We start from the raw sequence: 13,048 nt of genomic DNA on the forward strand, positions 1-13,048 counted from the left end.
TGCAGTTCATTTTCACCCATGTTCACATGTATTTGTCTGGACATAGATGGAAGGAGTGGTGGGTGTCACCTTGTATTTTTATTTTTAAAGTCGTATGGTATTTGGTCATTTGGGGACACCGTTATGGAACCCTTGAGTTCTGTACTGCAAAACCAATGTGTCCTGTTTTTTTTTATTTGAGTTGACAGTTTTAGTTAGCCTACTGCTTCCCACCGCGACTTTGAATATTAATCAGAATCAGAATACCTTTATTTGTCCTACAATGGGGAAATTTGCAGTCCACAGCAGCAATTGAAAAGGGATGGAGTTGGGGTGGGGTGAAAGGATAGAAAACAAGATATTCTAAGCATAACAAAATAAAAATATCAACTGTATACTGTGCAAATGTTGATCATCAACTGAGATTTCTCCATTTTCCAAAGCTAGTTAGTCTTTAAAATCCGTCTTGATTATTTAAGATCATCCTAGAGATAAAAATAAAAATAAATTCCAGCTGTTCTTACAGTGGGTGTATGTATTGGCTTAGAGGCGGTATGGTGCCGAGCATACATGAGATGCACAGTATGGGATGCACACTTGCTATAGAGCTCTTTCAATAAAACTATTTTTTCACATATTTTGAAGACCAAACACCTCTATGTTCTCTATAGTGAATAATTATGTTTGTGTGTGTGCATTTATGTGTGCGCGAGCTGAGCTTATGAAGGAATATCCCTACTGAAAATCAATGCCAAATTACCCTCGGCATATCAATTCAATTTTACATTAACTTTATCATTAGCACTGGTGATGTTCTTAATATTAGAGATATTTTGTTTTTCAATGTGCAATGTGTCTACAGTAATCTCCAATTGGGGTGTAGGGTAATTAAACAATTCAGAATTACATTACATTACATTGTGCATTGAGTGCTTTTACAATGTTGTGAACTTGAACACATACACATACCACAGTTAGGCTGGTAAATTGTTTTTCTTTGATAATATTTCAAAGATTGTTGAGAATCCAAAATCTAAATCACAAATACATTCGATTAATTCCTTATGAGAAGAGAGGGGACATTTAAGTGTCAAAATGTATCAATTATTTGGATCAATTTCTTCTTCTTTTCCTTTCGGCTTTTCTTTTCAAGGGGTCGCCACAGCAAATCGGTGTCCCCCATCTTCAGAGGTTTGATTCACATTTTTGATTTGACTAGGTTTTTACGTTGGATGCCCTTACTGATACAACCCTCGGTATTTATCCAGGCTTGGGCACAAGAAGACACTGGCTTGTGTCCCTATGTGGCTACAGAACAACCAACTCAATGAGCTTAATGATGAAGATGCTCAGTAAAAGGCTCCCAAACAGAAAAGGGTAATCGGCACAGCAACATTCAAAGAAACAAAACTATACTCAACATTTTGATCCATTTCTAAGCACTAGAATTGCTTTCAAGCAAAGACAATTGAATGAATCAGGGTTTATGAGTCATATTGGTGCTCTTGTAAATCTCAGGCCCCCTGACATTTGCTGTGTTTATCTAATGCTAAATTCGACCATGCTCATGATGACGTCAGGCATTTAGTATTTCTGGCTCTGATGTAACTCTCAACCGTAGAAGTGGTCAGACCAGAAGTACCCAGCACTTTTCTCCTCTTGTTGCGTACTCAATGTTCACTCTGTCCCCAAAGCAATGTGTATACTATCTCTGTGGTCGTGCGACTCTGTATTTAGGCCTCGGCCTTGTTTTTCGACTGACTGGCACCCAGACTGAAGTAATGTGAAACCTTGACTTCACAGTCACTTAAAATTATCTCCATCAAAATATATGTCCCTCATACCTGATGGACATCTTCCTTCCTCCAGAAACATTAAATTATTCACCTTATCACATGTAACAGTAATTTTGTGAGAAACATACAGAGCATCCCAAAAGTCACTTCCCTTCATACTTTTTTTGTTCTGTAAAAATGTGACGGTGTAGGCTTTGTAATTTCTGACAGAATATTGTTCTGTTGCCCCAGGCTTGTCAATTGACACAGTGGCAGCTCCATGAAAGTTTTTTGTCCTCAACTTGAGTTCAGCCCCATTTTTGATAAGCTTTATGACGTTGCGTTGCTCCTTGGCTTGATATAATGTCCAGTCTGCTATCAATTGCAAAGGTTTTGAAACAGGATCTGTTCTTGACAAAGCATTCAGTGGAGGGTGTGCTACTGCAGCCGCTAATGAAAACACTCAACCGCCAGAGCTGGCGTTCTCACCAAGCCAATGAAAGACTATTTCATAGGGCTGCATCGGACTTATTTATTTATTTATTTATTTATTGTGTCACACTGCTTGACTGTAGTTATGGTGAAGCCAAGCACTTCCCAGCATACTCCTTCAAAACCTCTATTTACATTGAGTGTTGTTGCGATGTTCTTAAAGATGGAACATGCAAAGGAAATTTTCAGGCGAAAGGGTAAAGAGACTTGTGATCTTGAATGTTGGCTTATGGCAAGCAGTGTGTGGAGTGACATGGCGTGACTTCCGAAGGCAGCTTTTAAATGTCCATTTTTACCCCTCGCGAGAAAGAAGAAACATAAAGAGCATCAGCGGTCATTTACAAGTGGTTTGAGGTGTTTTTCTTTGTATCTATTTAGTGTAAATCCAACTTCAAATAATGTATTTTACAGACATTCCTCTGTAAACTGGTAACCTCTAATAAGCAATTGGTGTAATTTCTAGATTTAGACTTTCCTTCCAGCAAGTAGGTGAACATTCCATCCATACACGTCCTTTCCCCTACAGGTTGCATGATAAGAGATGACAATTATGTTTGGCATCTGAATGACGCTACTGAACATCATCACGTTTAAAAACGCATGAAGTCGTGAAGCCCGGTAGCTCATCTGTTAATAGCCAAAGCGTTCCAACTTAAAGCCTGAAGCCCTTTTCCTTGGCTGTGATCTGAGACAACAATAATATTATGAGACTGTCACCGTAAGGTCCAATGTTGCTGTTGCCTCTCAGCCAAAACCTTTCGGTTAATCATGGCGCAACAGCTACAGCATGCTGTATGAGGGCCGGCGCAAACTCATCGATGCGGCAGAGCACCACTGCTTATTTGCATGATCGTCCATCATTCCCTATGTGAGCTGTCAACATCGTCCAGTTTAGTGCTCCGGTTTTCTGCCGGTAGGTTCTCAATTTCCACCATTTTTACTCCTGATTTTGCCAAAATGGGACATTTTTATTTTAGTTTGTTTTGTTATTTATCACCTCGAGGGTTGATCTTCAATCTAATGAATAATAATACATTTTATTTTCATGCGCCTTCCAAAGCTCTCAAGGACACTTTACCATCACAGACAAGCATAGAAAGAAAAACAGATAAAATACAATTATAAATATAAACAAGCGATAAAGCTACACAGAAAATGCGATTTTAAATAGGTGGGTTTGGAGATGGGATTTGAAGGTGGTTAGAGAATCAATGTTACGAATTTATGTAATTCAGTTCTGATCTGAAACTGACATGCATATGGACAGAGTTCTAGTTCGAGCTGGCAGATTGAAAATCACATGTGATTACTAATTTTGTTTGGTTGCATCTTGCGTCAATCAATACATATACAGTATTAATTTATATTTGGTATGTTTTTTGCATTCAACTAACAGAGTTCTCATCCAATTTACCTCAGTTGATGAATAGAGGTGAGCTCTATGAGTGTCTACTAATACCAGTGTGCTTTTCCAATGCAGTTCTGGGTCATGCGGAAAAAACTCGTATGCAGACAGTGTAATACGGAACAATAACCCAGTCGTCAGGTCCTTTGTTTGTCTGGAACGCTGTTGCACAAGGTCTTTGTCACTCATTTTAGGATGCCACTGAATGCCCATGTATAGAAGAGTACTGTACAGTCGGATTTAACTGTGCCTTTTAACAAATCAATAATGTTGTTTAAAAAAAGGTGGATAGATGTTTGGCTAGCATCACAACACTACTTTAGTTCTGGGCCTGGTAGATCCTTCATGATGTAATGTGACATATAATCTGTTTCAGACCCAAATTAGCTGTTAAATATTCCACACATTGCATAACTTGGAAGATTGTCCATTTGTGTTGTCAAATGGTGGGACTTTCAGGGTAAAGAATTAAAGAAATGATGGGGAATGACATCAACACAACTACTTTTTTATTGGTTTTAGTATTCAATATTTATAGTTTTGTTCTATTAAATTGGCATGAACAAGGAAATAAGGACCCGTCCGTATATGTGTAATGTTAAATATTCACATTGATTTTCTGCTTGTGGTGTGCATAACAGGACTTATTGCTAGTCCGTTTTTCGTCACTGTGAAATGTTCTGGAAAGTGTATTTACACCCACAACCCGCGGCCTTTGTGAAAGCTCTTTATAACTTCAGGTGGAATGTATTGAAAAATAAAACCAAGGCTTAATATGTAATTACACAGAAGCAATATTTGTTTCAGGGCTTAAAGAATACAGTAGAAAGATTTCAAATGTTACATCCATCCATTTTCCAGACCGCTTAATCCTCATTAGGGCCGTGGGGGCGGGGGGGGTGCTGGAGCCTATCCCAGCAGTCTTCGGGTACGAGGCGGGGGAAACCCTGAATTGGTTGCCAGCCAATCACAACTAAATGTTAAATAATCAATGAAATGTAATTTACACCATGAATACATAGGGCGTTTGCCAATTATGGCAGGGCCACGATGAGATGGGTCCCCAGTGTCCGCCGAAAAATGCTTAGTGCAGGGCCCTGTCTAAATCATTTCTTTGGACCCTTTTTTTGGTATTACGGTTGCTGTATCATTTTGGGATGCAGTATTTCTATTCTAGATAGGTTTCTAATTCTTGTTTTTTGGTTTGTGTGTTTAAAAAAAATCCGTAAAGAAAAACAACAGCTATTGTGTTGTTGAAATACGGATATAACAAGTTGTGTTGTGCCTAGTACAATCTCGCTCAGATATTGGCCTTTGTTACCAATGACTGAAATGAGCAGATTTATGAGCATTCATTATGTACAGTGCGTGTTTCACGTCATTTCAGAGTGGAACTGTTTGGAGACACCCGTGCCATTGTTCAGGGTTCACACACTTCTTCAAGGTCGAGGATTATGTGATTTGACAATTCGTCTGTGCTCAAACTACCACAATCTGTCATACATTACAGATTGGTAGCGACTGCTCTTATCTTGCATGACATTTAGATCTCGTGAGAAATTGAGGTATTTGGCGCAGTAACAAAATGCACATGGAAAAGGAGTACCATGAACCCTCGTTTATCGCGGGAGATACCTTCCAAAAATAGCCCGCGATAGGTGAAATCCGTGAAGTACAATGTAGTCATCTTTCTTTTAATTTACAATGCAAAACTGCAGAATTAAACAAAAAATAAAAACCTATTTTTTTTAATACTTTAAAAAAACGGTGCTGTAAAACTATTTTGCTGCTGCACCTATTCTTCCTGACTCCGCTGCGCTGTAGCGTCTTTTTCTACAGAAAGACTCTTTCTCCGAGAGAAGAACATTGTTATCGGTAGTTGTTGGCACTCGTTCTTTTTTTTTGTCTTTCTTTTTTTTTTGAGAATAGAGAACAGCTCCACGAGCTGTTCAAAGCCAGTGTGTGTTATTTTATTCTGCTTTGTTTGCAGTGTTGTTTGCAGTGTTGGTTCTTTTACTTTGTTTGTTTGCACATTTGCATGCCATTAATTTAAAAAAAAAAAATTTTTCCCCCTGAAAAAAATCTGTGATGCACAGAAGCCGCGATAAGTGAACTGCGAAGTAGCGAGGGATCACTGTACATTACCTCACTAGTCACAATTTGTGGTGCATTTACAGTTTAATGAGGATTGTGGCAAAAAAAATCTGCCCGTAGAAGACTGGTAATTCTCCGTTTTTGTATTTTATTTATTTTTTAATTTTGTTAGAGTAACAACATTTCTGTGTCCTGACGGCTATTTGGAGTGTAGTAGAATAGGAATCTTTGTTGATAACATCTAATAAAACAGCATCTTTTTTCTATTTTTTGTTGTTGTTGTTTTGTTTTGTTTTTTTGGAATACAGAAAGCACAAACAGCACATACGACAATGAATAAATGAATAGAAATGCCACGCATCAGTTATGGCCTTCCGCCACGAAAAAAACAGAGACAAACAAAAACATTTATTTTGTATTTTAATTATATCTCGGGCCCGTTAGTCGAGTGGTTAGCATACCGGCTTCACAGTCCAGAGGTTGCCGGTTCGCGTCCCAGTCCGGTGTGGAGTTTGCATGTTCTCCTTGAGCCCACGTTTCTCCGGGTCCTCCGGTTTCCCCCCACTCTCCAAAAATATGCATGGCAGGCAGATTGACCACTCCAAATTGTCCCTATGTGTCAGTGTGAGAGTGACTGTTGTATGTCTTTGTCTCAGGGTGTCCCCCGCCTCGTGGCCGAAGACAGCTGAGATAGGCTCCAGCACCCCCCGCCACCCTAATGAGGAATAAGCGGTACGGAAAATGGATGGATGGAATTAGATCTCGATCCACCTCTCAGTACATCCGGTTTCGATTCCAGGCTGCGCCACGTGCATACAGTTGGTTTATTTTGACACTGGTTGGCCTAATTCAAATTTGGTGGACAGAGTTCAGAGAATGGATTTGCAGTCCTCCTGTTCAAATATTTTATTCTCTTCTTTCAGGATCTCAGATACTACATGGTTTATGTTACTGTTTGTCTTGTAACAAAGTACTATATTAAAATGTCTATTTGGGCTTGATGGTTTTCTTCATTGCTTATATGCACTGTAACTTATTTAAGACTTGTTAAGCATGGCAGATTCAAATAAAAAACATTGGCATATAGACACTCCCACTGCTGCATGGCAAGCCACATCCATTACATCAATTAATTTTCTCACCCAATTATCCTCACAAGGATGATAAAGGTGTCCCCCAGCCTCTTCCAGGTGTCATCATTGAGTATTAGGCGGCGTACACCCTGAACTGGTTGCCAGCCAATTCCAAGGCCACACTTGGACAAACCACCATCCCTACTCAAATTCACAAATTGGGATAATTTAATGTGTTCCATGAATCCACCATGTAGGTTTTTGGAACGTGGAAGGAAACTAGAGTGCCTGGAGAAGGACCACACAACATGGAGACTGATGTTTTAGTGACAGAGATGTTAGGTTATTAACAGCGGCTCTACATTTAGACATTTGGTGACACCCAAGTCACTCACCCTGTTAGCTCTGCCGTATAAAACAATAATCCCAGATACTACATTAGAACACAGGGATGGTTGTCAAAATGTGATTTTTTTAATTGGAAAATTGCATAAATGCTAGAATATTTTAGTCCAATATCATTAACTGGTGCCCCAGTTTACAGTACATACTTTATTAATAAAATAGGGGCACTCTGATTCTATACTAAAATATTGATGGAAATTTGGCAACACATTAATGTTTTGTTGATTTGACCTCAGGTACCAGAACAAATTTGTCTCAAAAAATAGGTCCACATGGACCATGGTGTCACCACTAATCACAGCACATTTGAATGATCAAGCACTGTAACATTTCACTTGAATAATTTTGGTCCAATGTTAGGGAGAGAAAGGCATCTTTAAGCACATAATCAATTATACGGAAATGATGATCCATCCGCTGATATCTATCGTGTTCCAATTTTCTTGACATTGATCGAGGTAATCTCTTCAATACTTTGACGCATACGGAAGTCTCAATTTCTTTCATTTCGTGGACAACACAATCACAATCTGTACAACACTTCCTCATACATTCTGTTTTTTTCAAGTACTGTACAAGTAGGGCTATGTCTCAAGATTGCTACTACAAAGTGATTAGTGACCTCACTTGTTTCTAATTTTAGGAGGGCGCGGGCTTGTGTTTCTCATGCTCATAGTGGTAACACTGGCTGGACTGTGTGTCAGCTTCTGCGGTGGAAAAGCACAGAAGGGAGAAATGAGGGGAAAAGTGCCGCTTACGATACTGAATCAAAGCCAGCCATTTCCTGTTCGCTGAGCCAGCTTCTGCTCAGGGCTTGCCATATATGGCCATGGTATTTGCATGGGCAGGGAAAGCCGAGACTTATGGATCGGCATGGATGCTGAAAGGGGCGGCGGGGGCTGTGGGGATCCCCAAGCTTTCGTTTGGATTTCACTTACGAAACCTTCTCTGACATGAGGTTTATTATACAATGGCATACATTTTAATTTACATAGCATTTTCACAACAGCTGCAGCCATAACAAAGCGCTTTACGGCATATTGAACATAAAACTATAATACAACACAACATAAAACATATACTGTACAAGAATACTATCGCCACAACTATTCCATGTACTTTGTTGTTTTTGTGGACAAAAGAGAATCAAGTCTCCCTTCACTAATGGTTCAGTGACGTCATGATCACAGCGTGCATTACACCACACACGCCTGCTGTAAAAAAAAGTATCAGTCAACGGATGGAAGCTATGATAGATTCAGAAGTTTAAATTCCACCATGACAAAGGAAATTGAACATGAAACAACTTCTGACAAATTTGTTGGAAAGTGGAGTCCTTCTCAAACACGATCATACTTGAGAGCTCTGACCTTTAACCCTCCAGAGACCTGTGTGCATTCAATCAAGTCACCTCCCAAGAATCTTTGTGTGTATGTCTCTGTTTGTATGTACCACCCCTATTCCCTGGCCAGCTCCTCCCTGCCTGTGCCTGTTGATGCAAGACTATTTTCTCAGTCTTGCCTCATTAAACCAACCCGAGTCAAAACACATGAAGCTATTCTCCGTTTGACATGCACCTCCTATATGCACAACGTATTCGTTCCCTCGTCATGATTCTGCACTTTTTCATTTCAGACAGGTTAATTGCAGTGCACTTGAAAGTTTTTTGTCTCTCAACTACATGGTTTCCTCACATACACTCAATTAGTTACCTGATGCATTTGTAAGTCTTTATTTTGTCCATGATGCCAAAACATGTTATGTAAAATGCTCAGCATGTGTTATAGCATGATTTCGGAGGATTGTGTGATACTTTTACAGACACCATACCTTTGAGGGGTGTGGGCCAGTGAGTGATATCAACAATTTGGCCGGTTAGTTAGCCTGTCCTTGTCAGGATGTAAATTATGCCAAACTGTAGTTTGTTGCTATTGTTTTCATTGTGTTTGACTGATTCGTTCAGTGATTTGGTTCGGAGTGCATAAGCAAGTGTCACAGCTATCTAACTTGAGAAAAAATTGAATGGGTGTTAAAAAGCAGAGGGTTGAAGTCCAGATCCGGTCAAGACCCGCTATTCACAGGGAAAAAAACTCAGCCCTATACTAAAATTGTAAATAACGGAATCATAAAATGCCTCCAATCTCCACAACGAGAAATACTGCAGATGCAACGATCTACGTTTGCCTAAACAAAATACATATGACATTGCCCAAAAACATCAAATCCAAAACTAAACCAAATTAACCCACAATTGCTGACCATAAACGAACACTTGATTACACATGCAGTGAAACCACCACAATCGGCTCGCCAGGCGGAGTGCACCTACAGTTCTCAGCAACTGACACTTTGGTCCTTTTAATCAATCGATGAGAAGGTTTCTTCAGCCGTCATCTGTACAATTTTATTTTATTGTTCATCCGCCAACTACAGTATAAGTTCATTTATTTATCATCAGTGATGGGCATATGATTACTTTTGTCATGTTTCATTTGAATGTGCGCAACCCTTTCTACAGTGAGGAAATCAGATTTGATTGACTGAACTGCACTTTGCATTGATGTGCTGTGGTTGACCAGCTGGTTTAATTCCACAGGGCATTGTTCTGCAGATGCAGACAGTGACAGCCTTTTGTATGTTTCTCAAATGGTGTTCTTGTAGGCTGAAATTACATGACTTGACTGTGTGACTCAGTTTCTTTTTTGTTTTGTTTTTCCGCATTACCAGCATAAAAGTACCAGTAGTGTTCTTCACAAAAATACTCAAATGAAAGTGTAAGTAGCACTAACGGTACCATCTATTCAACAAGTCAGTTGAGTCGATGAAATGGAATAAAAGGAGCCTATGATTACCCACCTCCGCTGTGGCCTCATGATAGATACATTGCATAACATGCATTTGTTAAAAGCCTCAGTTAAATTGCACCTTCTGCTCCATTGAGTCTGTAATCAAACACCACTTGTAGTACAGCTCCCTCCCAAAGGTAACCAAACATTAAATGGCCACTTTCTAAAAGAGCATTGTCAAGATTTATTTGAATGCATGATGAACACAAGAGCTAATTGATACATTTTTCCATTCCTCCTAAAGCTGCATTGACATATGATGGTGAAAAGGAAGATACGTATGTCATTTTGCCCCACTGATAGAGATTAGACAGAATAAGAAGTTATCATGTTTAAAAGTTTCATGTTGTTATATGCTTAGTCAACATGTGTGACTCAAATACACAATTGAAGCACAGACAACCTGGGTCAATCTGAGGTCAACAGACATGTGAAACAGCAAGTTAAACTGTCATCTTCATCTAGGAGATCTGGCCTTGGACAGAACTTAGGACTTGGGAAACTCCTTTATCAGCGAAGCAATTTACGACTTGAAACTCCTTCACAGGAAGAGCTCATGAGCCAGATTACAAATTTATCAGTACATGGAAGAGACAATGTTTTACTGCTTTCAGCTGTTCACGCTTAGAACGCCCAGGGGCGTGGTATTCTAATCAAGAAAACTATGTTTTACTAATGTATCACTTAAATTCGCATATACTCTCAATAAATAGCTTGGCAGAGGGCTGCAGAATTCAGATGTTTGTCATAAATTGCTGCATATCCTGCCGGCAGTAAAGACAATCTTACTGGATTCGAGTCTTTGTCCACAGTGTCCGATTGAACATCTCTGACACCCACCGGGAATACAAATCATGGGTGTGATGTGAAGGATTAATTAGGTGTTAATTGGATTTTTTTTTACTAGCGAAGGAAAGTACCTGGGTAAGTCTACCAAAGCATTTTTCATCAGCACACAGAACTTTAAAGGAGTGTAAAGTCACTGTAAAGTCTAAATTCACCCTGGAAGATGTTAAAATCACACTGGTTCTGTTTATAACAAAGTTCATGATTGCCAGGCGTTCCATGTGATTTTAATACACACTTATGACATCTCTTCCGAGGGAAGATTTTGGTTTTCATCTGATTAGATCGCAGTGGTAGATTGTTCTTCCTTTTTTTTGTTATTTTTTTTTTGAGAAGGAAGTACAGTCCCCTCACAACGCTTTCCCACTTTCCTCCCGGGAGGAAGTCAAGGGTTGAATAGTGGATCCTTCGCCGTCGCCTGCCAAGCTGCATGATGTGACCTACGTCCACAGGAGCCGCATGCTGACCGACACAACCCTGATTCATAGCGCATGATGGATGACCTCACAGTCATCTAAAGAACAACAAGAGATGTGGGCAGTGTTCTCGTATGTGGATGGAAGTTGAATCCAAAAAGAAACACATTCATCATGCTGCAGCTGTCACACAATGTACAGATTGTGAAGAAGTGTTTCTTTTTTGTCTGATGACTTCATAGATGGGGTTTGGTGGGGACGCCTCGTGTGCCTAAAGCAACACTCAATATATCAACCACCCAGCTATGGTATACGTACAATGTTTTTGACAGCCAAAAGTAAGCTGTTGTGAATGTCAAAAAAAATGAAATAAAACCAAACATGAGATGTTATTCAGCATCTTTGGGTTTATTCCCACTATTAAGAACCAGTAATTAAAGCCACATTAAAACATATTTTTCCTTTATAAAGATAATATTTAGTTTTGATAGAAAAGGACATGAAATGAATAATTTATATTTTTGATGATTGGAGCTCATATTCTGATTTAGTTACCTGAGTTATAAATGCAAATATGTGCATGAATAAACAGGTCATTAGACTTGTAATCATCTTGTTTTGTGACAGGTGTACTCAAAAGTAAATTAAGTGTTTTGGTTGGCTTTGATCATCTCACTTTTTCCCCTCCATGTGGTTTGTTTCAGGGGGGCCGGGGTCAATTTGGGTACCACTGGCAGAGCCACAATGTCAAACTGAGCGGAGTGGACGACATGGTCCTGCTGAGCAAGATCAATGAAGACGCCATCGTGGACAACCTGAAGAAGCGATACATGGATGACTACATCTTTGTATCCTCACTTTACAATGGCGCCTCGCACCTTGGCGAGGAATTGCAAGTTTCCCTTCACCTCCGCTTTTCCCAGAATATCCTTCTGGTCATTGGCGGCAGTGAGTAACCTTATTGTTAGAAGCTAATGCCCGCCCCTGCTGCGGTTAAAGGGGTACAGGTCAGATTGGTACCACTGCTCGATGTTTGAGTCGAGCAAAGTTGGAATATTTCACTGGCGTGAAAACTATAGCAAAATAGTCATTCTGGATGCGTGCAAACTGGATGCCCAAATTCTTCAATGTATGTAGTACAGTAAAGTCTCGTTATATCGATATCGGATATATCGATAGTCCCGGTTATATCGATACTATTTCTATGCACGCACGGAGAAAATTACATGCAAACAGGGTCGGATATATCGATAGTCCCGGTTATATCGATATTTTTTCGGACTCCCTTGAATATCGATATAACGAGACTTTACTGTATATTTAGATTTCCTGGTTTGTAATTGCTGATAGATGCTTCAAAAAGGCAGCCAAGTACTACTTACGTTTGTAATTTGTTCTGTGGTTTAGTTCAGGAGGCAAAATCCTCACAAAACAAGGTAATGTTTCCTTTTGAAACAAAGGTAAATGCACTTAATATGTTCTAGACATTTTTTTGTCCTTATGGTTCCAAAAAAATGAAAAAAAAAAAACGGAAAGGTGGGGAAGCAAAACTAAGCCTTTCACGAGTCCATGCCACGATTGTTCTCAGCTTACAAATAATAATAATAATAATAATAATAATAATAATAATAATAATAATAAATAATAATAGTAAAGTAGTAAAATTATTATTATATATTAATAATAATAACAATTATATAATAATAATAATAAGTAT

At 39.2% G+C, this 13,048-nt stretch overlaps 1 protein-coding gene across 3 annotated transcripts in view; it reads left to right on the top strand.

Annotated features, from left to right (window-relative positions):
* The window catches only part of myo1ea (myosin IEa), a 53,797-nt gene that overhangs the window by 2,565 nt on the left and 38,184 nt on the right, over window positions 1–13,048 (top strand). For 2 of the 3 annotated variants that reach the window (XM_088992522.1, XM_088992523.1), the window contains exon 2: window positions 12,036–12,179. In XM_088992522.1, coding sequence (XP_088848648.1) covers window positions 12,036–12,179 — 144 coding nt within the window. Of the gene's footprint in view, window positions 1–6,462; window positions 6,478–12,035; window positions 12,180–13,048 lie in introns of those variants that run through there. The other variant, XM_088992524.1, reaches the window with a different exon arrangement.

Source organism: Hippocampus bargibanti, linkage group LG03 (genome assembly GCF_051943395.1).
Source record: "Hippocampus bargibanti isolate YZ-2025 linkage group LG03, ASM5194339v1, whole genome shotgun sequence".
Lineage (NCBI taxonomy): Eukaryota > Metazoa > Chordata > Actinopteri > Syngnathiformes > Syngnathidae > Hippocampus > Hippocampus bargibanti.